The sequence below is a fragment of the Octopus sinensis genome, linkage group LG19, assembly GCF_006345805.1.
Source record: "Octopus sinensis linkage group LG19, ASM634580v1, whole genome shotgun sequence".
Lineage (NCBI taxonomy): Eukaryota > Metazoa > Mollusca > Cephalopoda > Octopoda > Octopodidae > Octopus > Octopus sinensis.
In genome coordinates, this window is record NC_043015.1 from 19,908,069 (window position 1) to 19,935,097 (window position 27,029).

Consider the following 27,029-nt stretch of genomic DNA (forward strand, 5'->3'; position numbering starts at 1 on the left):
TCATCATTAATAAACGAAGTTATTTATATTATGTTTAAAAACAGACCCATCACACCAGTGCTTCCGTTTATTATTAGAACATATTAAATAAACAAATCTTACCAATTAAAAGAAACATAAAACAAAATTATAAAAACAACATAAGCCATAAAATAACAACAACAGCAGCACTTAATTATCCCTCGAGACTGAGATGTGATTTCAAAATTAAATAAATAAATATACACTCTGTCATTCAACTGTTCTCTCTTGCAGAAATATTAACATTACAGACACTTGTTGACTGATGACGCAACATTTGCAATGGTGGAATGTATGACAAGAGTGATGAAATGTATCATATACAAAATAAACAACGGCTATTGACCCTTTTAATGCCAACCCTTCCAAGTGACTGCTGTACATTCCTTTAATATGAAAACTACCCAAGTGTTTAGAATTTAAATTAACTCCATGACAATGGTTTTTTTATCAGAATTGATTGATTTTTTTAAAAAGACCTGAGAGGATGAAAGACAAAGTTGACCTAGTTAGGAATTGAACTCAGAGCACAGAGAGTCAAAACAAATAGCCACAAGACATTATATCCAACACTCCAATGACTGCTAATTTTCCAGATTTGGCTGTGTGGTTAAGAACTTTGCTTCCAAACTGCATGGTTTGAGGTTCAGTCTCACTGCATGACACAATTGCAGTCGACCAAAGTCTTGCAAGTGGATTTTGTAGATGGAAACTGAAATAAGCTCATTATATATATGTGTGCATGACAGAGAAATAGAGTTTGTATCTCAGTGTCTTGACATCATGCGCTTCATGTAAATGTGTGTCACCGTCATACAAGAGGTGTCATTTATTTCCAAAATTCTGTGGAAACATCTTCTGGCCATGGTGAAATATTGTTTTGCTTGAAAAACAGGCAAGGGCATCGTTCCATAGAAAATCTGTCTCAATAAACTGTTCAAGCCATGAAATTATAGAAAGTAGACATTAAAACAATGATGAAATTCTTCCAGAGTCAAACCAGTGCAGCTATTAGACTGATGGTTATCCAATATTTTCCTGTTTTAAGGCAGCAAGCTGGCAGAAACGTTAGCACACTGGGTGAAATGCTTAGCAGTATTTCATCTGTCTTTAAGTTCTGAGTTCAAATTCCGCCAAGGTCGACTTTGCCTTTCATTCTTTCAGGGTTGATAAATTAAGTACCAGTTACGTACTGGGGTCAATCTAATCGACTGCCCCCACCTCCCCAAAAACAATTTCGGGCCTTGTGCCTAGAGTAGAAAAGAACATTGACTTAGTGGATGGAAATTCTACTGAGGATACTACCACCACCACCAGTAGCTTGTTGTTTACCATGTGATATGACACCAGCAGGTTGTTCAGTTTATACCATGTGATAATTACAATATCAACAGACAATTTCTACTCACAGGCTCGTATATCATTTCAATTCTTCAAGTCGTGAAAAGCATGGTCTTGCATACTTGAATGAACTTATCGACATGAAATACAAACTATACTATATTTTAACATCGGCTACATTCTTCTTTGTTCTAAACAAGCCAAATACAGTTGTTACAACTACTACTACTACTACTACTATAACAGGAGCCAATGAGAGAATCACACCTGCTAGAAACAGCAACTTAGTATCCCACAAATTACACCATACCATCTTAGAAAAGAATAGGTACATTTTTTTTGTGTTTTCTTAAATGGCTTATAAACATCTTCCACACTGCAATTATTTTTGTTTCAGCACTCGATCTCAGATCAAGTCACTTGCTATGCAAGTACATCTCCATAACATTTGATAATGTAATCCAAGGTACATTGTGTTTGAAAAAGAAGAGATAGCCACTAGTAGATTGCCTTTGGTCATAAATCTCTTTAACTAGGATTGATCTTGGGCTAAACAATAACTATTAATACACATATGTAAAGTAAACAGGATTAAATATCCAGAGATAGAGGTTTTGTGCACCGGAATTTATGGTTGACAGTATTCACCATAGATTCATTATATCTCTCTTCCCTCTCTCTCTCTCTCTCTCTCTCTCTTTGTAACACACACACACACATCATATGTTTTAAAATACTTCTCAATAAATTATGTAAAGAATGGAAACCTTTGCTCGTAAAGTACTTAATTTACAAGACATTGTGCTAACAAAGACAACTTGTTGACAAATATATCAGTGACAAATGAGAAACAAACAAGAAGAAACAACCCCAGTCTGTGAAAAATATGTTCCAACTTTGGTTTTCTATTGTTAGAATTACTCTACTAAACCATCTTTCCTGTTCTTCTGCCTCCAGGGCCCAACACTTCTTCACATCTTGCTTTATTTTGCTTCACAGTCCCACCCTTATTGCTCCTACCTACTCTTGTATAATGCAAGTAGCCATGTATCTCCTCTACAGCAAGAAACCTGTTCCAGCCCTTTCATACTTTCACCTCTCATAAAGCTGCCCTCTCTTTACTGTGGGCTCACTCAGTTGAAAGGGACCTCAGTGTTACATAGGGTTACAAGCTACATAGTGACCTCGCTAGTGCTGCTGCTTAAAAAGAAAAAAAAAACAGTCCAGTCGTCTAGTACACACTGTAAAGTGGTTGATATTAGGAAGGGAATTCAAAGTAGATAGAACATGTGACTAAATGATATTTAATTAAAACCCCTTTATGTTTTGGGTTCAAATACATCCAATGTCAACTTCATTTTTCATTCACCTGGGGGTTAACAAAATAAATACTAATGAAGTCCAGTAATTTGTTCTACTACTTTACAGTTGAGTGATTACCAGACAGAAAGACAAAAATAATTGCACCAACAGTGTGAAAATATTGGTAAATACAATTAGTTTAAAATAAAAAAATCCCATTCCTGCTAGTATAGAGAAAATAGGTAAAACTATTTTTATATATAAAACAGAATACACATTAAATAAGGTTCTATTAGAAAGAGTAACAATATTTCTGTTGGCTACAGAGTCAACACTGAAATCTAGATAATATTCATTACAGCATCTAACAGCTCACAGCACTCTAAACATATTGTCTGAGATTAGTTAATAGATTAGAGGTAAGAATGTGGATTGGGTCCCATGTGAGCAATTCCCCGTAGAAGTGCCTGAAATAACATCAGATACAAGCATCTGACAAATTCAAAAGAAATTATAGTGTAATATTTACTACAAAATAAAAATGTTTTCAGCACATTTGTACTGAAAAACTCCAGAAAGATAAATCCAAACTTACTTCTGTAATAAACAAACAAACAAACCAACAAGGATGCGAGTTCTTTTGCACTGAAACTAAACTTCCAATGAGATATCTTTCAGGATATTTGTCAAATTAAAAGAAAATAATATTTGATAAATTTGAACAGATTTGTTATTTGTAGCAAAAAGATTGTTAGATAAATGGTAAAGAAATAATAAACCAACTACATGTCATTGTAACTTAAGTGAGTGTGCGTTTATGATGGTGGTGGCTGTGGGGAGGGATGATTCCAACAAAAAGGCATGCAGATAAGAATATTCTCAGCTATAAATTTAGAAAACAGCACCAAATGTTTTGTTTACTACAAAATGCAACTGATCTCTTGTTAATGTAAGAGACATGGTAAGCATCATAGAGAACTGTCTCAACCTTGATGGGATAATTTAAAGGATAGGGGAGTGCGTTGGATGAAAAATAACCAATACTTATTCAAAACAATGTTACCTGAAACACTACTGAATATTTCTAACATAGTCAATTCAGGAATTCTTGTAGCTACAAACACTAAAGGTTAACACGCATGGAAGGAGCTACAATGTATTGCTAACCTATCCAACCCATGCTAGGACTGAAACAATGACGAAGATCTGATATAGGGCCAGGGCCAGAAATATAGAGGGAAGAGTCTAGGTGTTTGATTCATTGTCAGTGCTTAATTGATACTTTATTTTACTGACCCTGGAAAGATGGCAAGTATTACTGCAGTTTGATCAGAAATCAATTTGACAAGATCAAAGCCCAAGAATGGCAAAGGATGTAGGCATTGGTAAGAAAATTAAACTGGTGCACCAAAAGCACCCATTACACTCTCAGAGTGGTCAGCATTAGGAACAGCATCTAGCTGTAAAAACCATGCAAAACCAGACTGGAGTCTGGTGCAGCCCCTCAGCTTATTAGCCCTGGTCAAACTGTCCAATTCATGCCAGGATGGACAACAAACATTAAAAGATGGTGATAGTGATGATGATAGTGATGACAGTGCATTCAAATAAAAAAAATACTCTGCACAGTATTCGTTCTGTTCATGCTGTACAGAGATTGAACCAGAGATTGGTTGTTGGAAACTAATGAGGCTATTGTTTACCAAAGAAATGTGTTGGGAGGGGGCCTCATGGAGGCAAAGTGGCTGAGCTCTTTTCGAACAGGCCTCACAGAGGCAAAGTGGCTGAGCTCCTTTCGAACAGGCCTCACAGAAGCAAAGTGGCTGAGCTCCATTAGAGCAGTGGGCCTCATGGAGGCAAAGTAGCCAAGCTCCTGGGACTCATAGAGGCAAAGTGACTAAGTTCTTTTTGAGTGTTGGGCCTCATGGAGGCGAGGTGACTGAGCTCCTTTAGAACAGGCCTCACAGAGACAAAGTGGCTGAGCTCTTTTTGAGCATTAGGCCTCATGGAGGCAAAGTAGCCAAGCTCCCTTTGAGTGTTGGGCCTCATGGAGGCAATGATCAAGACCTTTTTCATTATGTTGTGCTTGAGAAGAAGACCCATCAAGCTGAGCAAAATCAAATGGCACCCATGCCGGTGGTATGTAAAAGCACCCACTATACTCTCAGAGTGGTTAGTGTTAGAGAGGGCATCCAGCCATAGAAAACCATGCCAAATCAGAGTGGATCCTGGTGCAGCCTTCCAGCATACCAACCCAGTCAAACAGTCCAACCCACGTCATGAACAAAAAAAGTTAAATGATGATGATGTGTGTATGTGTGTGAGCACATGTGTACACACAGACATACATAAGACTCTAGAGTCATAGGTTTATATCCAATCCTCTAGAGACATTAGGTTAGGTCATTGGGTAATGATGGAGGTACTCAATTTTACTGCTGTGCTCTGTGGCTAAGTCAGTTATAAGTGAATTATGAAAGATTCCACTGGATCACACAGCAGTTCTGGTACGTGAAACCAAACTGAGGTAACTATAGTTTGTTGTTGTTGTTGTTGTTGCTTAACCACAGTTCAGCCATGGCTAAGAAAAGCTACAAATCAAAGAAGTTTCAGCTGTGACCATCCCTTCTTATTTATCAAGGCCTACGTTAACCAATGAATACATTTCCTTTCAAGACATTGTGATCTCAGAAGATTTAGCTACTGTTTCTAACAGATCTAGCAACAACCTAGATACTCCCTTTGTGTGTGCAATTAGAGCTGGCAGAAACGTTAGCACACCAGGCGAAATGCTTAGCAGTATTTCGTCTGTCTTTGCCTTCGATCCTTTTGGGATTGATAAATTAAGTACCAGTTGTGTACTGGGATCGCTCTAATTGAATGGCCCCCTCCTCATAAATTTCGGGCCTTGTGCCTAGAGTAGAAAAGAATTAGATGCATGTGCACACATATACAGTAAAGTAAATGGAAGAAAGAAGAAATGTTTTTCATGCACATATGGAAATATACATGCCAATTCCCACAGTAAAAGAGAAGGAAGGAAATGAAACTGCCAAGGACACAAGAATAGATACCATTTGCAGAGCACTCACTCACTCAATGCTGATAGTTCTAAGCAAATCACAGAGAAACCACATCTGCTTGTGCTTGCTGTAAATGTAGAGTTAATTAAGCCAGCAGGACCAACTAAATAGACCCTGGCTACTAAAATAAACAATCTAGTAGCGAGAGTATGGAACATATCAAAGCAGGAAATAGCTTCACCATTCCTAAATTTCAATTATTTTGTTTTTACTTCCTTTGATGGTGTTTTTTGTTGGGTTTTTTTTTTCCTGTTTCCATTCATTTTATTGCAGCAGAGCTTCTATGTAAAATAAGCTAAACACCAACAGTTGAACCCCGCCCACCTTTCTCGTAAATTACTTCAGGAACTGCATTAAAATTTGAAAACCCTTAATGCTATTTATGAAATCAGAAGAGAAGAGAATACATCTACACTATGAGTGTGCGTGCATGCATAACAGCACTAGTAAAGGCACTACAAGAGAGACAGAAGAAAGAATTACTAAAGAAAAAGAGAAAGAGAGATTTAAAAAATGAGAAAGGTGAGTGGGGGAGGTCAATGGGTTAGTTGGATGCATGTGTTAGTTACATTGGCGGTTGGGGAGGAGGAGGAGAAAAAGGGAAGTGAAAGTTGAATTTTGACAGCAGCAGCTGGTATTCATACAAGAGAGTTTGTTCCTAACAGAAAAGTTGCTGATGAATGTTAATAACATTAATCAGCACCAAATTTATTAAATAATTAACAACATGTTAGATTTTATAAATAGTGCATAACATGTGGAATGGTAATGCATGCTAAATATATGCTCCGAGACACACACAAACACATGTAAGCATGTCTTTTATCATCATCATCATCATCGTTTAGCATCCGCTTTCCATGCTTGCATGGGTTGGACGGTTCAACTGGGGTCTGGGAAGCCAGAAGGCTGCACCAGGCCCAGTCTGATCTGGCAATGTTTCTACAGCTGGATGCCCTTCCTAACGCCAACCACTCCATGAGTGTAGTGGATGCTTTTTATGTGCCACCAGCACAGGTGCCAGATGAGTCTGGCAAACGGCCACGATCGGATGGTGCCTTTTACGTGCCACCGGCACATTTAAACTAAACCATTCTTCTCTCTATAATTAACTTTCTCCCTCCCTTCTTATAGTGGTTCCTCTCCCCTTTAGTTTTTCTCTCTTTTCTCTACTTTTATAAGTAGCCCTGGGCAATGAAAGACACACGGAATCCCTGTTTGATTAGTTCATTATTTCTGTATCAATAAGGTTCAGCTATGATAATTAACGATATCACAGATGCTTGTGGATTGCATGACAGATTAATGAACACAGTTACCACCTGTCGGCCACTTAATCACCTATCATGATGTGCATGGCTAGAAGTCATTAGTCCAACCATCCTGACGAAATAAGATAATAGTGAAGGAGCTATTTTGGGATCACCTGTCTGGTCTTGACTAGAGTGCTGTTAGGCATGGCTCCTCAACCATAGTAAAATCGACTTAAGTAGGAGAGCAGCAACTATGAATGTAATTTTTCACAGGAAAGGTGTGGACTCCACAAACCACAACAAGGGCAAACAATCTAAGAGAGTTGTATCTCTGAATAATAAAAAAAAATCTGCATGGAAGAGACAAAGGCAATTTAAGAGAATATAGTAACTCAATAGAAATTGATACTGTATATAGGAGGGAAGGGGTCGCTTTGGTCTTGATAGATAAGTTTTCTAGTGATGGTAGTATGAAAAAAAATGCAGAGAACCCAAGAAGTAAAGCGGTTGATGGAGGGAAGGATACCCACTACATGCTGTAAAGTTATAGGGCATTCAGCCATTAGGGTGGTCAGAAATACAATGAAAACCCTTAATTGCATATATAAGACTAACACTTACCATGTTAATATGGTACTAAGTAGCAGGGAAGTTAGGTCGGAACATCAGGTCAAGTTAGAGAACCCCTCGTGACCACATGATCACACCAACTGTCTTCCTTTCAGATCCAGATATCAGACACAAATAATTTACCTGCCACAGGAAACTTTTCTCTTCTTGTCAGCTGCAAGACTTGAGTACAGCTACCATCAATGTTGGCACAATGAAAGGTAGGCCTGGAGGGATTGTAGAGATGCTACAGCAGAGGTGAGTAGAATTGTGCTGCATACAATGGGGTAAGACGAAGAGGCACCTCGGTCAAAGTCTTCACAGGGAATGATCACAGATACAAATTCTTCTGTGTGGGTAACAGAACAAGGAAGGTGGAATAGGTATTTTGTTGCTAGAGAAATGGATAAAGCTACTGAGGTTGTTGAAGTGTGTAACAGAATAATTAACCGTAGATTAGTCATAGGCAAATATAACAACAACAGTTATCTCTCAGCATTCACACCTAAAGCAGGACTTGACAGATTACCAAAACGACCATTTCTATGAGATCTCCTTGCAGAATTCTTTGATTAATAAGTGAGAGTGACTGTCATTATGCTGCTAATTTAATTTGTTCACCCCTACCTAGACACTTGTCTCCTTGTCCTCGTTATCCATTGTGTCCTATCTTCAAGGCTCTGTACTATCCACTGTGCCCAGGTTTTCTTCCTCTCTACATCACCCTTTCGGCGTTTCCTTCTTGCAGTTGTCAACTACATGAAACAATGGGACATCAACAGTACCAATTTCACTGACCACAAACGGTCTGTAATGTCCATGCACACTGCTCCTTCCTCCAGATAACCATCCAACCATTTCACCACCCACTATTCCTGGGAGCATCATGGGTGTAGATCCTCAAGCACCTCCTCCATAGGGTCCTATCAAAAGCAACCCTCATTACACTCTCTGACTAGATACCTAGGTAAGACCAACAGAGACCAACAGGGCATTATTTACATTTGACAGATGTTTGTTCTCATCTTGTTTGTTGTTAACACAACGTTTCGGCTGATACACCCTCCAGTCTTCATCAGGTGTCTTGGGGAAATTTCGAACCTGGGTTCTTGTTCCTAAGGTATTTTTTGATATTATTATTAGTCAGGTCACTGCCTGGAATCAAACTCAGAATCTTGGGGTTAGTAGCCTGCGCTCTTAACCACTATGCCATATGCCCGCATCGTCGTCGTCGTCATCATCATCATCTACTACCACCTTAGGAATGAGAACCCAGGTTCGAAATTTCCCCAAGATACCTGATGAGTGCTGGAGGGTATATCAGCCGAAACATGTCAACAACAAACAAGATGAGGGCAAATATCTGTCAAATGTAAATAATGTACATAATTCTTCATCTCTTAAATATAGAACTGCATTATAAATATTGTTAGATGCTTAGTCTGAAGTTCTACAATTCCTGAAACTTTAGTTACAATATCATAAACTTTAGTATTATTTTATGACAATATATATCAGTTACTTTAACTAATAACACGCTGGGTTGTGGAATGCTTCCACCAGAGATGCCTTCACGCCATCATGGACATCTTATGGAAGGAACACATCACTAACAACTAAGTCCTTCAGCAGGTCAATGTCCTGAGCACTGAAACCATGCTGCTGCTCAGATGGGCAGGCCATATCTCACATGAACAATTCTAGAATTCCAAAGGCCATGTTCTACAGTGAGCTCAGCCAGGACAAAATAGATAGGAGCACCCTCACCACCACCACCACCACCACAAATGTTTCAAAGACTAGCAGAAACACCAGCTCACCCAGGCAAGGATATACCCATCAAGGCGGTGCACCAGCATGGCCACAATCCAATGATTGAAACAAGTAAAAGATAAATGGCAGACCATTTATATGATGCACTCCAACAAGCAGCAACCTCTACCATTTCTATCAAAGAATAACATCAACCAACAAAGATAATTTTCTAAGGAATAAAGTTATATTTCTTTCCTGTCTGCCTCCTCATATTGAAATAATATTACCTCACTATAAAAACACAAAATTCAAAGAATTCAGCCACCTGCATTTGTTTTAGATGATATCTGCAGTGAACCAGAAATTGGTCTGTCAGAATTTCACCTCTAATTAGACAGTTTTCCACAAATAAATTATATAAATGTAAAACATATTTATAAAAAAGAAAAAGATATGAAATAAGAAAAATGTGTCAATATTTTTTTTGTCTTTGAAATAAAGTAACATTTGTAATAATTCTCTCTAATTTTGAAAGAAGGAAAGCAATTTTGAGGGCTGGGAAAGTTGTTTACATCGCCCCCAGTACTTGATTGGTATGTTATTTTATCGATCTGAAAAGGTTGAAAGGCAAAGTTCACCTCAGTAACATTTGAATTCAGAAAGTAAAGAACCAGAAGAAATGAGGCTAAGCATTTTGTTTGACGCACTAATGATTCAGCCATCTCACCACCCTAATAATAATAATAATAATAATAATCTTTTCTACTATAGGCACAAGGCCTGAAATTTGTGGGAGGGGGATAGTGGTACTTGATTTATCAACTTTGAAAGGATAAAAAGCAAAGTTAACCTCGGCAGAATTTGAACTCAGAACATAGAGGTGGGCGAAATAATGTTAAGCACTTCATCCAGTGTGTTAACAATTCTGCCAGCTCACCACCTTAATAATAATAAGAGCAATCAGAGAGCACAAACCTCCACCAAGGCAACACCAACGTTCTCTTAATGATTAGCCAGAGATGATTTTTAAAAGGCAAATATCTGAAATAAACTCGACTGCTCTCACAAACGAAAATACTAAAAATAAACCCAAAATCTAATCAGTTTGTGCCAATCACAAGGCCAAACATCCCTGAAAGTTTCATCTGAATCCATCCAGCAGTTCTTGAGATATCTTGTCCACAGACTAACAAACAAACAAACATGAATGAAAACAATACCTCTACCTTCGCTAAGGCAGAGATATTAATAACTGCTTACAGACAAAGCTACAAAAATGGTGGATGATATCAATTAAATTAAATCTTGTATTGGACTGGTACTACATTTTACTGACCTCAAAGGAGGAAAAATAAAGCTGACCTAAGCAGAATATGAACCCAGAATTGAAAAGAACAATACTACAAAGCAATTTTTCCAATGCTCAAACAATTTTGCCAATTCACCAAATAAAAATAATTCTTTCTAAATTAGACACAAGACAAATGGTTTTGATGGGGAGGATGTTGATAAATTAAATAAACCCTTGACGGATAAAAGGTAAAGTTTAACTTGGGTAGGATTTGAACTAAGAACATAAAGACCCAGAACAATTCCACCAAAGCTTTTACCTGTTAGTCTAACGATTCTGCTAATCAACCAACATTTAAAAAAATAAATAAAATAAAAACAAAAAAAAAGATAAAAAATTTCAGATAAAAAGAAATACGAAAATGGGTCAATATTTTGCCTTTGAATTAAAAACAAAGCAACAACAAGAATAATCCTTACTACTATAAGCACAAAGCCGGGATTTTTGTGGGGAGGGGGACAATCAATCACATCAACTTCAGTACCTGACTGGTGCTTAATTTATCGACCCTGAAAGGATGAAAGGCAAAGACGACCTCAGCAGAATTTGAACTCAGAACGTAGCAATAGACAAAATACCACTGAGCATTTCACCCGACATGCTAATGACTTTTTTTCTACTCTAGGCACAAGGCCTGGAATTTTGGGGGAGGGGGCCAGTCGATTAGATCAACACCAGTATGCAACTGGTACTTAATTCATCAACCCTGAAAGGATGAAAGGCAAAGTCAACCTCAGCAGAATTCGAACTCAGAACGTAGCAACTGATGAAATACCGCTAAGCATTTCGCCTAGCATGCTAACGATTCTGCCAGCTCACTGCCTTATCAACAACATTCATAACAACTACAATAAACAACTTATATAGACCAGAAATTTGTGAGGAGGGAACAGCTGATTCCATCCAGACACCCACCCACCCATTACCCCACTAGTACTTCACTGGTACTTATAGTAATAATAATGATAATTATAAAGATTTTCACATATGGTTGTCATAAAGGAGTTTATTATTTCACATTGAAAGGTTTCACATATGATGGAAGGGAGGAGCAAAATGCTTATTCCATAACTTAAGAATAATTATACTATATATATGTTATCTGGTGGCATGAAATTTACTCTGGAAATAAAGTCATATTGTTAAAAGAAACCTGATCCTCATGTTCCAAAATATGATAGATTAATAACTGTGATATTTAGTCAAAGCTAAAGGTTAGATTTACAAAAATAATCTTTTCTCTTGGTTCCCAGCTAAACCTTCTTATCAACCATCTGTGTCGTGTGTGTGTACATGCACACACACACACACACGCATGCGCACACACTAATCATGAAAGTAATTGGACCTCCAGAAAAACTATTTATAAAATTATATTTTACCAAAGCTTTAGAAATATATTGTCAGTATGTTTCTCTTGTTGTTGTTTAGCCCCAGGTCAAACCTGATTCCAGTAGTCTTATAAACAAAAGGCATTCCAGCCAGTAAGAGTGTGTATGACTACAATATAGAAAGTGTCCTTTCCTTATTCAAGTCATTTATGAAGGTAGGGAGAGCTACAGCTGATATTTCTAGCAGATCAAAGGACCATATTAAACAGAGATGAGGCCTCTCACCTGCAGGACAAACTGCACCACATTGAAATTACCGACCAATGAGACCTCTATATGCAAAAAAAAATAATTAAAAAAAAACAAACAAAGCATTTTAAGCCAAGATCAAAACAGTAATTAAATATAAGCTGACCAAGACCTTTGGCGATATGCTGTGCTTGAGAAGACTCATCAAGGCAAGTGAAATGGCACCTGTGAAATCATAGTCGTGGCTGTTGTTGGTGTTATGTAAAAGACACCCATGCTGGTGGCACGTAAAAAGCACCCACTACACTCTCAGAGTGGAACCTGGTGCAGCTCTCCAGCTTACCAGTTACTGTTAAACCATCTAATCCATGCCAGCATGGAAAGCAGACAAGTTAAATGATGGTGATAATGAGGAGACCTTTGAGTTTTGTTTTTTTTCAGCAGAGATGTACCCCAAAGGTTCTTCCAATTCACTTCCAGTACTTAATATATTCCCCCCATCCTTGATGTAGAAGGTTTTTTTTTATATTCTTTATATTTAAGTTGTTCACCCACTCCCGTGACTTTTTAAACAATTTTATTATTTGGGAAAATAAAAAATTTATGATGCACTAGATTCTGTTTGTATCACGATCAATAGTTTCAATTTATTTTCACCTCACTCCTACTCCAATTAATACAGTTTCAGTGAATTTATAAACCTCTATTCCACTGCCTGTCACAGTTTCTCATTAATTGTTGGTGTTTCTTGAACTCCAGTCAATTTATTGGCTCATCCCATAAATAATGCAGTGTTTTCAATTGCATGAACTAAAAGTTGGAGGGCAATGGGATAAACTACTTGCATCAACTTGCTATAAAAGCATATAGTAAATTTACCTTTTACTTATTCTTAGTGCAAGTTTTGAAGAGTGCAGTTCGATTTTAACAGTTATGTTTTCAAAGCTATAATGGAGCATATTCAACATATTGTACTTTATGAGTTCAATAAAGGCAACAATGCAACAGAATGTGCAATGAATATTAATGCAGTATATGGGGATCGGACAATAAGCGTAAGCCAATGTCGAGAGTGGTTTCAGAAATTCCGAGCTGGAAACTGCAGCCTAGAAAATGATCCTCATCCTGGGAGATCTATAGAGTATGACGAAGATGTTCTGCAAGCTCTGGTGGAACAAAATCCCATCATAACTGTTGAGGAACTAGCAGACAAGTATGGAATTGGTCATTCAACCATTCATCAACACTCATTGGATCAATGAGTAATTGTATGCACAGAGAGAGAATGTGTGCTCTTCTTTGCTGTCATGTCTCACGAATGAGCCTTTTTGGGACTGAATAGTGACTGGTGATGAGAAATGGGTTCTCTACAAAAATGTCAAGTGCCAAAGACAGTGGGTAGAGAAAGGAGAAACACCGGCACTCCAGACTAAAGAAGTTCTTTCCCCACATAAGGTGTTTTTATCTGTTTGGTGGGAAATGAAAGGATTAGTCCACTGAACTTTTAACCCCAAACCAAACAATAACAACGGAGATCTACTGCAAGCAGCTTGAGCAGCTTAAGTCAGTACTAAAAGCAAAACAACCATCTTTGCTTTCAAGATGAAAGGTGTTCTTCCATCAGTATAATGCTCAGCCACATACAGCAAAGATGACATTCGAAAGGCTGGAGCAGTTTGAATGGGAAAAGATGCCCACCCACCATGTTTGCTGGATATTGCCCCATCTGATTATCACTTATTCTTTTGTCTTCAGAGAAAATATGAATTCTGTAGACAAGGTCAGGAGAGTACTGGAAGAGTATTTTTCATCACGGACAAGTGAATTTTGGAAGAAGGGCCTTGTACTTCTACAAGATAGATGGAAGAGCATTGTAGAAAAAGAAGGAGAGTATATGTTAGATTTTTTTTTTTAATTTGTTTATCTTAATTTTGCCTGGTGCAGCCTCCTGGCTTGCCAGTTCTCAGTCAAACCGTCCAACTCATGCCAGCATGGAAAGTGTATGTTAAATGACGATGATGATGAAAAGAAGTATAAAAAAAAACTACATTATTTATGGGTCAACCCAATAATGATATACTCAGACTGTCACACAACACCACATATTAGAAGATTAGTATGGTCCACTACGAGACAGAAGCATAGCACACCCTGTGCCACAGAAGTAAAGCATATTAAGTGTTTATAGATCACATATAGTCATTTTCCCAACTCCCTTATGTGTCAAAAGCTGACCCAAGATTATACAAAAGGGATTACACCAGTCTGAGAGTGCTAGAAATGAAAGATATGTGAAAGCTACTAAGATGCAGCCAAGGCAAATAAATGCCAGCATAGAAAGACAAAAGAACATAAAAGTGGAGCAGAAAGAAGTTGATCATATTAAATGTATGCACAGTCAAAAGTGATAGATTTTCATTATAATTTTTGAAATAAATTTTCCTTAAGAATGTTCAACTATTCTTGGATTCCAAGTTATTTACAGTAATGGAAAGCACAGATGTACAATAATCCCTCAACTATTGCAGGTGTTATGTTCCAAAACCCCACTGCAACAGGTGAAAATCTGCAAAGTAGAAACAGTACTGCACTGTATATTTTTTAATTCTTTTTTATAATTTTTATCATAAATGCAAAACAACACCACAGAGGAATTGACATAAGCTTAAATGATAAACCGTGATAAGTGAACTGTGATATGGCAAGGGATTACTGCAATGACAATTTTCATATTTAATTCATTCTTAATGAAAGATTCAAAGTAGATAAAGCTTTAAACAATAGCAGGCAAATATCTATTTTCTATTACATTGTGCACAGGGGGCTAAACATAGAGGGGACAAACAAGAACAGACAAAGGGATTAAATTGATTACATCGACCCCAGTGCATAACTGGTATTTATTTAATTGACCCCAAAAGGATGAAAACAAAATCGACCTCAACGGAACAGCAGACGAAATACCGCTAAGCATTTTGCCTGACATGCTGACATTTCTGCCAGCTCACTGCCTTAGTAACTTTTATCTCAGCTGCACCAGCAATGACCATCAGGGATACACCAGCAGAATACAAGCTCCTGATAGGGCCTTCCATGCTAGACAGATCAAAGGATAGAAGCCAGACTAATATGGACCACTTCTTCTCAGAGATCTAAATGGGTTTGCATAGGACCAAGATGAAGTTATACATCCATCGATGACAATTCAAAGCCAACAAGACCTAGGAGAGGTAGACCCCTCCTCAGGGAAACATATGACACAGGATTCTGAGGCAGAATTCAAAAAGCAGGGATCCAACTGGAGAGAAGCAGAAAAGACTGCCTAGAGTCAAGAAAAGTCATCAATGGTCTATGCTCTAAAGGCAGTGATGAAAGGCTTAAGATGTTAAGGTAAGCAATGTCTACTCAGCTACAACTATTGACTGTTAAATATTAAAAGTAAATGATTTCTAATGCATTATAGAAATGCCAATTTAATGCATGAAATTCAATGTATAATCCAATAAATCATCATTTAACGTCCGTTGTCCATGCGGGCATGGGTTGGACGGTTTGATTGGGCTGGCATGCTGGAAGGCTGCACTAGGATCCAGTCTGATTTGGCATGGTTTTCTACAGCTGGATGCCCTTCCTAACGCCAACCACTCTGTGAGTGTAAAGGGGCTTTTACGTGCCACTGGCACAAGTGCCATTTGCATGACACCAGTATCTGCCACAAATGCTATTTTGCTCGGCTTGATGGGTCTTCTCAAGCACAACATAATGCCAAAGGTCTTGGTCATTGCCTCCATGAGGCCCAACGCATGAAAGGAACTCAGCCACCTCACCTCCAATGTTTTGTTGTTAGACACAGTATCCCACTGCTTTTGAACTTCATTATATGTACCTCAGAGTGACAAATCTTTAACCCTTTAACATTCAGATTACTCTGTCAAAAACAATGCTTATTCACATTACTTTGAAATTAATCATGCATTATGTTATAGCTTTGAAATTTTGAAGATGTGATTGTTTAATTTTAGAATAATGTCGGGTCAATGTGAGATGTCAGATCTGGCCAGTTTGAACAGGTGGAATGTTTGGGCCAGATATGGCTGGTTTAAGTGGTAAAGGCTTAAATCACATGCAGGTGAGATTCCAAAATATTGTGCTTGGAGCTTTGAGATTTGGATAATGTGATTGTGTCAAAGACAGAATGACTTCTGCCTTTCCCTCAGTATCATATTTGTTAATACAGAGTGAGAAGTGTGTGCACATGTATTTCATCATTCACCTATGACTGAACTCATTTTTAGAGACATTTTATTCCATGCCATTAGATAAAATACTAATGTATTTTAATGATGCCATATTCCTGGTTCAACATCTGCAGGAGAAATACCTAGCTAAAAATAAACCCCTCTATGTAGCTTTCATGGACTTGGAGAAAGCCTTTGACAGGGTCCCCTGATCCCTTATCCGGTGGGTGATGTGGAAACTGGAGATTGACGTAATGGTTAATGAGGGCTGTACAGGCCCTGCACAGAGAGGCTGTCAGCAAGGTTAGGATTGACAATGAGTATAGTGAAGAATTCTGGGTAGAAGTAGGAGTCCACCAAGGTTCAGCCCTCAGTCCCCTTTTATTCATCATAGTCCTCCAGGCAATAACAGAGGAATTCAAGATGGGTTGCCCCTGGGAGCTCCTCTATGCTGATGATCTGGCCCTCATAGCAGAATCACTACCGGAACTAGAAAAGAAATTTGGGGTGTGGAAGCTAGGTTTGGAATCAAAAGGCCTTAGAGTCAATGTAGCAAAGACCAAAGTGCTAGTAAATAGGAAGACAAACACACCACACACCCCTTCAGGTAGGTGGCCCTGCTTGATATGTAGAAAAGGTGTAGGTAGAAACTCCACAAGATGTACCCAGTGTAAGTTATAGACACATAAGAGGTGCGGCACCATCAAAGGAAAATTAACCGAGAAGATAGCTTTCGCGTGTGGCAGATGCACAGGGGCAATAGACACCATTGATACTCAGAAAACAGATTCCATTACACTCCTGGGGGAGAAACTAGAAGTAGTTGATAGTTTCCGCTACCTAGATGACCAAGTTAGTAGTGGGGGGTGGATGCTCAGAGAGTGTTACCAGTAGAATAAGAATAGCTTGGGCAAAGTTTAGAAAGCTCCTACCCCTACTGGTGACAAAGGGTCTCTCACTCAGAGTGAAAGGTAGATTGTACGATGCATGTGTGCGAAGTGCCATGCTTCACAGTAGTGAAACATGAGCTGTGACTGCAGAGGACATGCGTAGGCTTGAAAGAAATGAAGCTAGCATGATCCGCTGGATGTGTAATGTCAGTGTGCATACACAACAGAGTGTAAGTGCCCTGAGAGAAATGCTGGATATAAGAAGCATTGGATGTGGCATGCAAGAGAGATGTCTGCACTGGTATGGTCATGTACTATGGATGGATGAGGAGAGATGTGTGAAGAAGTGCCACTCCCAAACAGTTGGAGGAATCCGGGGTAGAGGCAGACCCAGGAAGACATGGGATGAGGTGGTCAAGCATGACCTTTGAATGTTGGGTCTCACAGAGGCAATGACGAAAGGCCAAGACCTCTGGAAATATGCTGTGACTGCGAAGACCCGACAAATAACATAAGTTCATGGCTGTTTCCTGCACCAACTTCACATAGAAGCCCTAGCCCATCCAAAGTGCCTTGGATCGCAGGACGGCCTGCTGTGCTTGCCTTGGATTATAGGGTGACCTGCTGTGCTTGAGGAGACCTATTAAGTCAAGTACATCAACATCAAAAAATCAAATGGAAATTGTAGTTGTGATACCTGTGCCGGTGGCACATAAAAAGCACCATCCATACGTGGTCAATGCCAGCGCCGCCTTGACTGGCTTCCATGCCGGTGGCACGTAAAAAGCACCAACCGATCGTGGCCGTTGCCAGCCTCCCCTGGCACGTAAAAAACACCATCTGTACGTGGTCGATGCCAGCGCCACCTTGACTGGCTTCCATGCCGGTGACACGTAAAAAGCACCAACCGATCGTGGCCATTGCCAGCCTCCCCTGGCACCTGTGCCAGAGGAACATAAAAAGCACCCACTACACTCTCGGAGTGGTTGGCATTAGGAAGGGCATTCAGCTGTAGAAACACTGCCATTCAGACTGGAGCCTGGTGCAGCCTCCTGGCTTCCCAGACCCCGGTCAAACCATCTAACCCATGCTAGCATGGAAAATGGACGTTAAACGATGATGATGATGATGATGTGTGTGTGTGTGTGTGGAGGAGGAAGACTAACAAAAACACGAAAAGAAGTTGTCTTGAGCTGAGCTGGGGTGCTAGATTCCTTTGTTCGAAAATATAAGGACACAAATCATGTCATATAGCCAGCTGGAGATGATGCCTCCTGCGGCTAAATTACAGCAACATTCGTCCTAAACCAGGACTGCCATGTTATGTTGGCGAAAATCTTTACTCCAAAGTACTGTTGCTGAATATCTCTCATTGTGAGATTTAAAAATAGTAATTTTCTAAGTTGTGAAAGTTGATCTCAAGAAGCTGAACTTCACAAAGGCTACTTTAAACTACCAGGAGCTGTGCCGGAGATGGCCAGTTTTATCTATGCAAGCATGGAAACAGCTGAAGAGGATGACGATGACATCATCACTTAATGTCTACTTTTGCATATATGCATGGGTCAGATGGAATTTGTTGAGGCAGATTTTCTATGGCTGAATGCCCTCCCGGTTGCCAACTCTCATTTGTTTCCATGAAAGATAAGAAACAAACATCATTTACTCCCATGACTTTCAGAAACATTTTTTCACACTCAGAGTTGCTGAAGCATGGAACAAACTACCTTCATCGGTTGTTAGTTGCCAAGACATTGCATCCTTTAAAACTTTCATGCTTCCTGAAATTCGCCAACACTACACCTGATATCCAGTTCCCTCTATACACATGCACACATACATCATGACTCATATACTGTACATGCACCTTTGATGAGTTGTAGTGCACCTGAGCACCAAACAATAATTTCATTATTATTATGACAGAACACTTATTTACAACCATCTCATGATGTTAGTACAAGGGAACAGACACACACATTGTATCCGAGATTATAAAAATCAATGTTCTTCCTTTTTTCAGACAACACTGTGTGATCTGAGGGAGAGTTAACTGCTATTTTCAGCACAGGATGCAACCATATAGAGGCGTCCTTGTTGATTCTATCATAGGGAAAACAGTAAAATGATAGTTGTGTTAGTTATAAGTAAAGTAAAAATTTGAAAATGACTAGTCAGGAATTGGAACAGTCACAGATTCAACATTCCAAAAGTTTATTAGTTTGTCTTTGGTATGGAGCCAAACATCTTTCAGTAATAAAAACAAACTAACTCTCAATATTATGATTCATTCCTCAGTTTGGCTCATTTAGTTTATTGATAATATGACAGGCAAAAGCATCAGGCAACCTAAGAAAAACAGGGACGTTGTCAATAAACTAAAACACAATAAAGCTTACCTTTACAACATCAGGTCCAGTAATGAAGAGGTAAGATGTATCCTGAAATGAGAAAAGGATGCAATTTAAATAATGCTCAGAAACATTAATCTTTTCTACTATACACACAAGGCCAGAAATTTTTGGGGAATGGGCAAGTCAATTACATCAACCCCAGTACTTAACTGGTACTTAATTTATCGACCCCAAAAGGATGAAAGGCAAAGTCGACCTCGGTGGAATTTGAACTCAGAACAAAATACTGGCAGATGAAATACCGCTAAGCATTTCACCCGCATGCTAACAATTCTGCCAGCTTGCCACTGCACAGAAACATTAATATTACAACATAAACCAACTAAATCATTCTTAAAAACTGATTTGCAACCAAATAAAATACAGAAAATTGAGTGGTCACTCTCAGATAATCTAAATCCATTTTACATATCTGAATAGATTATATTTGTGTGCATTTTAAATCCCCAGTGGACGTTTTATGACAATCTTAGTGTTTGTAAAGTGGTGGCCTCCAAATTGATGCTGCACTGTGACCAAAATATTAAACTCTCAAATACCCAAGAAAAAATATCATAATTATCATCATCATCATTGTTTTAATGTCCACTTTCCCATGCTTGCAAGGGGTGGACAGATTTTATTGATGCAGATTTTCTACAGCCAGATGCCCCTCCTCATGTTAGCCCTCACCTATTTCCAAGGAACGTAATATTCCTCCATGGCCAGGCATGTTTATGCAGAAGATTGTAAATGAAGGACGCTGCTTGTATGACGGTGATGCTCATTTACAATGATCACATAATGCCAAGACAAAAACACACACAAACACAGCTGATGCCAGTGTTTCATAACTGGCACATAAAGAGCACCCACTACACATTTGGAGTGGTTGACATCAGGAAGAGCATTCAGCTGCAGAAACCATACCAAATCAAATTGGAACCTGGTGCAGCTCCCTAGCTTACCAGTTTTCAGTCAAACCATCCAACCCATGCCAGCATGGAAAATGGACACTAAATGATGATGATGATGACAAACACATGCACACACACATACATGTATGTATGTAGTACATACACAAACACACACACTTCTTTCAGTTTCTGTCTACCAAATCCACTCACAAAGCTTTATAATCAAATTATGGTGCAAGACAAATAAGTCTCATTTGGACTTTAGAAAATTATATGTAAACTGAGCCCCACGGATGTTACTGGTACAGAATAAAAACTACTATCTTTGAGCCATTGGTATTTAGATTGCTCCCACCCAGCTGTTATAAAAACTAAAATGCCATTAAATCAATTCTGCTACACCCATCATTAAGAATGCATTTCTTCCAACAGAAGCCTTCTCCAAAACATCACAATCCAAATCCTCAAACAACATAAGTTCCTTATATTTTACAAATTTTATTAATGACATAATACCATTCAAAACGGGAAAACTCACAAAATCACATTTAAAATGACGCTTTCCCTCGGTTTAATTTCTTTCAAGTGTTTTATATGAAAGTGGGGACACGTTTAACATTATCTGTAACATGAATACAGAAGCATTTAAATGGGGGCACGTTTCATATCCTAAATCTTTGTACCCTACAGATGACCATAATTAAAAACAATCTTTAGTACTAATGAATGAAGTCCCAAACCATATTTACAAAACATTCATCTCTTACCTTAACCATGAATGTAAAATCCGTCAAAGCTGGTGAATAAACAGCACCACCTAAAATATTGATGGAAAAAAAAATCAAAAATGTAACAAAGGATATCATGGATATAAAAGATATAAAAGAGAGGAAATTCTCATATACACAAGGCACTTTTATGCCAGTCAAGCATAACCCATCCCCTGTTATACATCTATAGCAGTGGAGCTAGATCACCTGAACACATCAGTTAATATATTTAACACCTACACTATTCAACCTTTTAATAATTCTATTTGATTATAGCCAATATGTTGGTTGGGTGACTTTCAAAGTCACTGTTTACATACATACATACAGACAGACAGGCATACAGACGGACAGACAGAGAGGCATACATACATACAGACAGACAGAGAGGCATACATACATACAGACAGACAGAGAGAGAGAGATCGCAAGGGAGGTGGAGTAAAAGAAAGAGATAGAGCGCAAGGGAGATGGAGTAAAAGAAAGAGAGAGAGAGAGAAAATTACCAAGAGAGGTACAGGATGAGTATAATAACTTTCTGAAAAATACACAACTTTGATGAAATTTTGTGGTGACAGGTTTTTGATGGAGTAGATTGTGATTACATTGATAATGTTTAGAAAAATGACATATATTTATTGCAGGTACATAAATAAGAAACTAATTTTGAAGTAATAACCATTTTCCTTTGGAAAATTAGTATTTATTTCATCATTTTGTTTAAGCACCAAGAAATTTTAAGTTGAATTATAATTATTACATGTCTTGTTATTGTTTTAACATCCACTTTTCCAGGCTTGCATGGGTCAGATGGAATTTGTCGCAGCTGGATGCCCTCCCTCCGGTGAACCCTCACCCATTTTCAAAAAGGGTAATATATACTCATGGCTAGACATATTTTCATAGAAGACTGGAAACAAACGGCACTGCTTGAACACCATTGACACTCACAGCTATCATGTGATGTCAAGGCAAGGAGACAATAACACACATGTGACAGGCTTCTTCCAGTTTCCACCTACCAAATCAACTCACAAGGGTTTTGGTTGATCCAAAGCCATAGTAAAAGACACTTGTGCAAGGAGCCATGCAGTGGGATTGAACCTGAAACCATTTGGTTGGGAACCAAACTTCTTACCACACAGCCACACCTGCTTCTCTACACCATTGCTATCAATGATTTCTTACACTGTGACACAAGGCAAAAACTTAGGGGATCCCCATTAAAAGTAGAGCCCCAAAGCTTTTTTACATTCAATGTATCTCAATGATTTGATTCCCTTTATATACAGCTGCAGATACTCCTGCTACACACATCAAGCGATGCCTTTTCAACACTACCAGTTGATACCTTTAGCTTTGATACAAGCATTCAGACCAGACCCCACCTCATTTTCGATTCCTGAGCCATGTTTTTACTGTAGATGTTTAGGATTGACTTCAACCACATCTATCTCACCAATCCTGCAAAGGCTATGGATACAATTCCCCAAAACCATCCTCTGACAAATTCATATATAAAAACAAAAAGTTTAATGCATAACCAATATATAACAATCAATCCGTATGTATTACTGGTACTTTATAAACATCAGACTGGAATCAAAAGATGTCGACTCCAAAACAAACTGGTATCAGAAAGAAAGAAGTGGTAATTCTGTTCTATATTATATTCATAATTTCAACTTAGAATAATAATGTACTAACATAGGATTATGTAAAGTATCCAGCTCAACATATATTTCAGTCTTCTATTATCACTCTATTTACATCCAAAATGCTTAACAGCAATATCAAGCCAATATTAATAATTAATAAATATTTTATATTTATTGTCACAGTAGGGTAAAATGTAAAGCTGACATTTACAGGAATATCAAGGCATGTAAAAAGCACCAACCAATCGTGACCGATGCTAGTATCCCTGACTGGCTCCTGTGCCGGTGGGACATAAAAAGCACCATCCAAACGTGATCATTGCCAGGCCTGCCTCACTGGCTCCTGTACTGGTGGGACTTAAAAAGCACCCACTACACTCTTGGAGTGGTTGGTGTTAGGAAGGGCATCCAGCTGTAGAAACTTTGCCAGATCAGATTGGAACCTGGTGCAGCCGCTGGCTCTCCAGACCTCAGTCAAACCATCCAACTCATGCTAGCATGGAAAACAGACACATGATGATGATGATGATGATGATGAAAACTAAATGCTTCAAATACTGCCCAATGCATTGATACTTTTGCCAATGGTTTTTACCAAATTCCTACCTTAGCAGTAAAGCAATAAAGCTCTTTAAACCAAATATTTATTAAGTTTTAGACATCCACTATTACAGAATATTTTCCCACTTTAGAGTGATGAAGGGCCAAATCAACAAGGTAGAATTTGAACTCATAATTCTAAAGTAACAAGTTGTTCATTCATCACATAAACAAACCACTAATTATTTAAGAACATAAACTTACCAGCACAAGGTCCCATGATAACTGATATCTGTGGAATAACACCTGATGCCATCACATTTCTCTGTAAGGATGAATAAGTAAATGGGTCACAATACAACATAAAAGAAATACACAGATAGGATTCATTCCATCCCTTAACATTTTCAGTTGTGCAAAAGAACCTTAGATGAAGTAAAGCACTCGACAGATTTCACAAAGTAAATGTTCAGAAGATTATCATCATTTAACGTCTGTTTTCCATGCTGGCATGGGTCAGATAGATTGGCTAGAGCTTGCAAGCTGTACCAGGTTCCAGTCGTCAGCTTTGGTTTGGTTTCTACAACTGGATGCCATTCCTAATGCCAACCACTTCACATAGTGTATTGGGTGCTTCTTATGTGACACCAGCATGAATGCTTCTCACGTGGCACAGGGGTTTCATACATGGCACCATCATGGATGCTTGTTATGCAATGCCAGCACAGGTACTTGTTACATGGCACTGGAACAGGTCCTGGCTACATGGCGCCAGCATGGGTGTTTTTTATGTGGAACTAGCACTAACATACATTTAGCATTTCAGGAGGGAATTCTTTAGCCCTTTTATTACCATATTTCTATAAAAATACACTGCTTTTCACATTATTTACATTTGACAGATATTTGTCCTCATCTTGTTTGTTGTTAACATGTTTCAGCTGATATACCCTCCAGCTTTCATCAAGTGTCCTGGGTAAATTTCAAACTTGGGTTCTCATTCCTAAGGTATTTTTCAATATTATTATTATTATTATTCAGGTCACAGCCTGGAATCGAACTCAGAATCTTGGGGTTAGTATCCCACGCTCTTAACCACTACACCATATGAACAGGTTCAAAATTTCCTCAAGACACCTGATGAAGGCGAGACGGTATATCAGCTGAAAAGTTGTGTTAACAACAAACAAGATGAGGACAAATACCCGTCAAGTGTAAATAATGTACATAATCCCTCATCTCTTAAATATAGAACTGTATTACACTGCTTTTGTTTCAATTAACTTTGAAAATAAAAATTAGCAAATAAAAGTCATTAATTAATCTGTTGGAAAATAAATTAACATAAAATTTTGATGGAAAGTTTTAATTTAGATGATTATAAAACAGTGTATTGGTATCCTAGAACTAGGAGCAATGTCTGGTGGGTTGGTATTAAAAGGGTTAATCTTACAGCAGACAACCCTGTTAATGCCAGTGGAATGGTTAAAATGCATTCTGTCCAAACCGCAAAGTATTTGCATTTGGCAACAGTAAGGGCATCCGGGCATAGAAACCATGTCGGAACTTAAATATATGCAACAACAAAGATTGGTAGTTTTATTTTGTGGACCTAATAACAAAGGATTGCAACAAGGGGTGAAACCCATCCAAACCAAACAAACATAGAACAGACATAAAATGGCAAGTTTAGTAAATTAGCCTTGCCAATTACAACAACCAGATGAATCTAACAATAATACATATGGGTAATCAGTCACTGTCAAGTACTTTGTAAATCATCGAGATATAATTTAAGAGAAGTCTGTGTAAAAATGAAAAATTTGTAGGATGAAAGAGTGAAATACAGTTTACATCTACCAGATCCACTTATAATGCTTTGGTTAGCACAGGGTTTATAGTAGAAGACACTTGCCCAAAGTGCCATGTAGTGGCTCAGAATCCAAAGCCATATGGCTGGAGAGCAAACATCTTAACTATTCGGCCACGCTTGCTCCTAGTGGAAATGAAATCGTTTTGATAGTTTTTGACAATTGTATATTGTTGGAAGAAATCCTTGCTCACAGCGATTTATTCAATTGTCAAGTGTAACTTCAAGAGGCGAGTCTGAAAGATCTAAGAGGAGTTACGTCCCTTACATAGGAGCTGCAAGAACAGCTAAAATATGTTTTAATTTCAAAGTTAATTATATATTTATCTTAAAGGATGAAGTAAAAGAAAAACAAAGCCAGGAAGTTCAGAATTTTCACCTGATAAAGACAACAGAGACTGTGCTAGCCTGTAGCACAAACATATATATGTGGCCACATGGAAGGCCGTAAGGTAAAGCAGGCCAAATACACTGGACAAGAACACATGGAGAGAAACAATGTAAGAAAAGAATTTCTCTCTTGCTCTCTTTCTCTCAATCGTTCCTTTCTATTAAAAAAAACCCATTAACTTCAACTCTTAATTGGCTTCAGGTGGACTAGTTTAAAAATCTAAGAAAAAAAATTTTTTATCCTGAATTAATCTGTGCTAATGAGGCTTAATAAAGCTGAAATGGGACTACACCTGGATATTCTGATAATAAAGGATCTTATGATAAAATATGTATGCTCTTCTCTTTCCTCTCATTTCCTTCCACTGAGAGAGAAAAAAAAAGAACAAAGGAACTTGCCAACTTAAAAACTAGTAAAAAAGATAAAAGCAAGCAGCAAGCACATAGATTATAACATGGATAATAAACTTTAATCTTTTGAGATATGAAGGAGTCATGCAATACCTTAAGAATAGACCCCACTGTGCCTTGTTATAAAATATGGATACATACTAGCTGGCCCCATGTCATCAAAAATGACAGCTAATCGTATTATTTTATATTTAAATAAGGACAAAAGATAGAATATGGATGGTAAATAAAATTAATACACTTGTCAATGTCATCTAGGGGTTGTCTTTTAAGATGTGACATCAATCATCGTTTGTTACTGAAAGAACACTGGTTCACATACTTCTCTTGTACACGCACACACATACACTTACACAGAGTTGAAACGCTGTTTCATTTTCTTTTTCAGCGTTCAATGTTCACCATCCTCACTTCCATTGCACACACACACACACACACACACACACAACTACTCACATAATACCTCCCTTTTACATACACAGACATATATTCAGAGTTGAAACACTGTTTTGATTTTTTTTTTTTTTCCATCGTAGAATTTCCATCATGTTTGCCATCACCACTTCCTTTCTCATTCATAAGTTGTGACAGAGAAAAACACAAGAGTATTATTAGAGTATATGAAGCAGTTCAAGAGAAACAGAAAGGGAAGAAGAG

General features: G+C 38.2%; 1 protein-coding gene across 1 annotated transcript in view; it reads right to left on the reverse strand.

Moving 5' to 3' along the window:
- Positions 1-27,029, reverse strand: part of LOC115222018 (propionyl-CoA carboxylase beta chain, mitochondrial) — a 107,805-nt gene that overhangs the window by 72,749 nt on the left and 8,027 nt on the right. The window contains exons 7-9 of the mRNA XM_029792131.2: positions 23,966-24,026; positions 21,501-21,550; positions 19,823-19,864 (exon numbers count right to left, since the gene is read on the reverse strand). Of these exons, the coding sequence (XP_029647991.1) occupies positions 19,823-19,864; positions 21,501-21,550; positions 23,966-24,026 (153 nt within the window). The remainder of the gene's footprint in view (positions 1-19,822; positions 19,865-21,500; positions 21,551-23,965; positions 24,027-27,029) is intronic.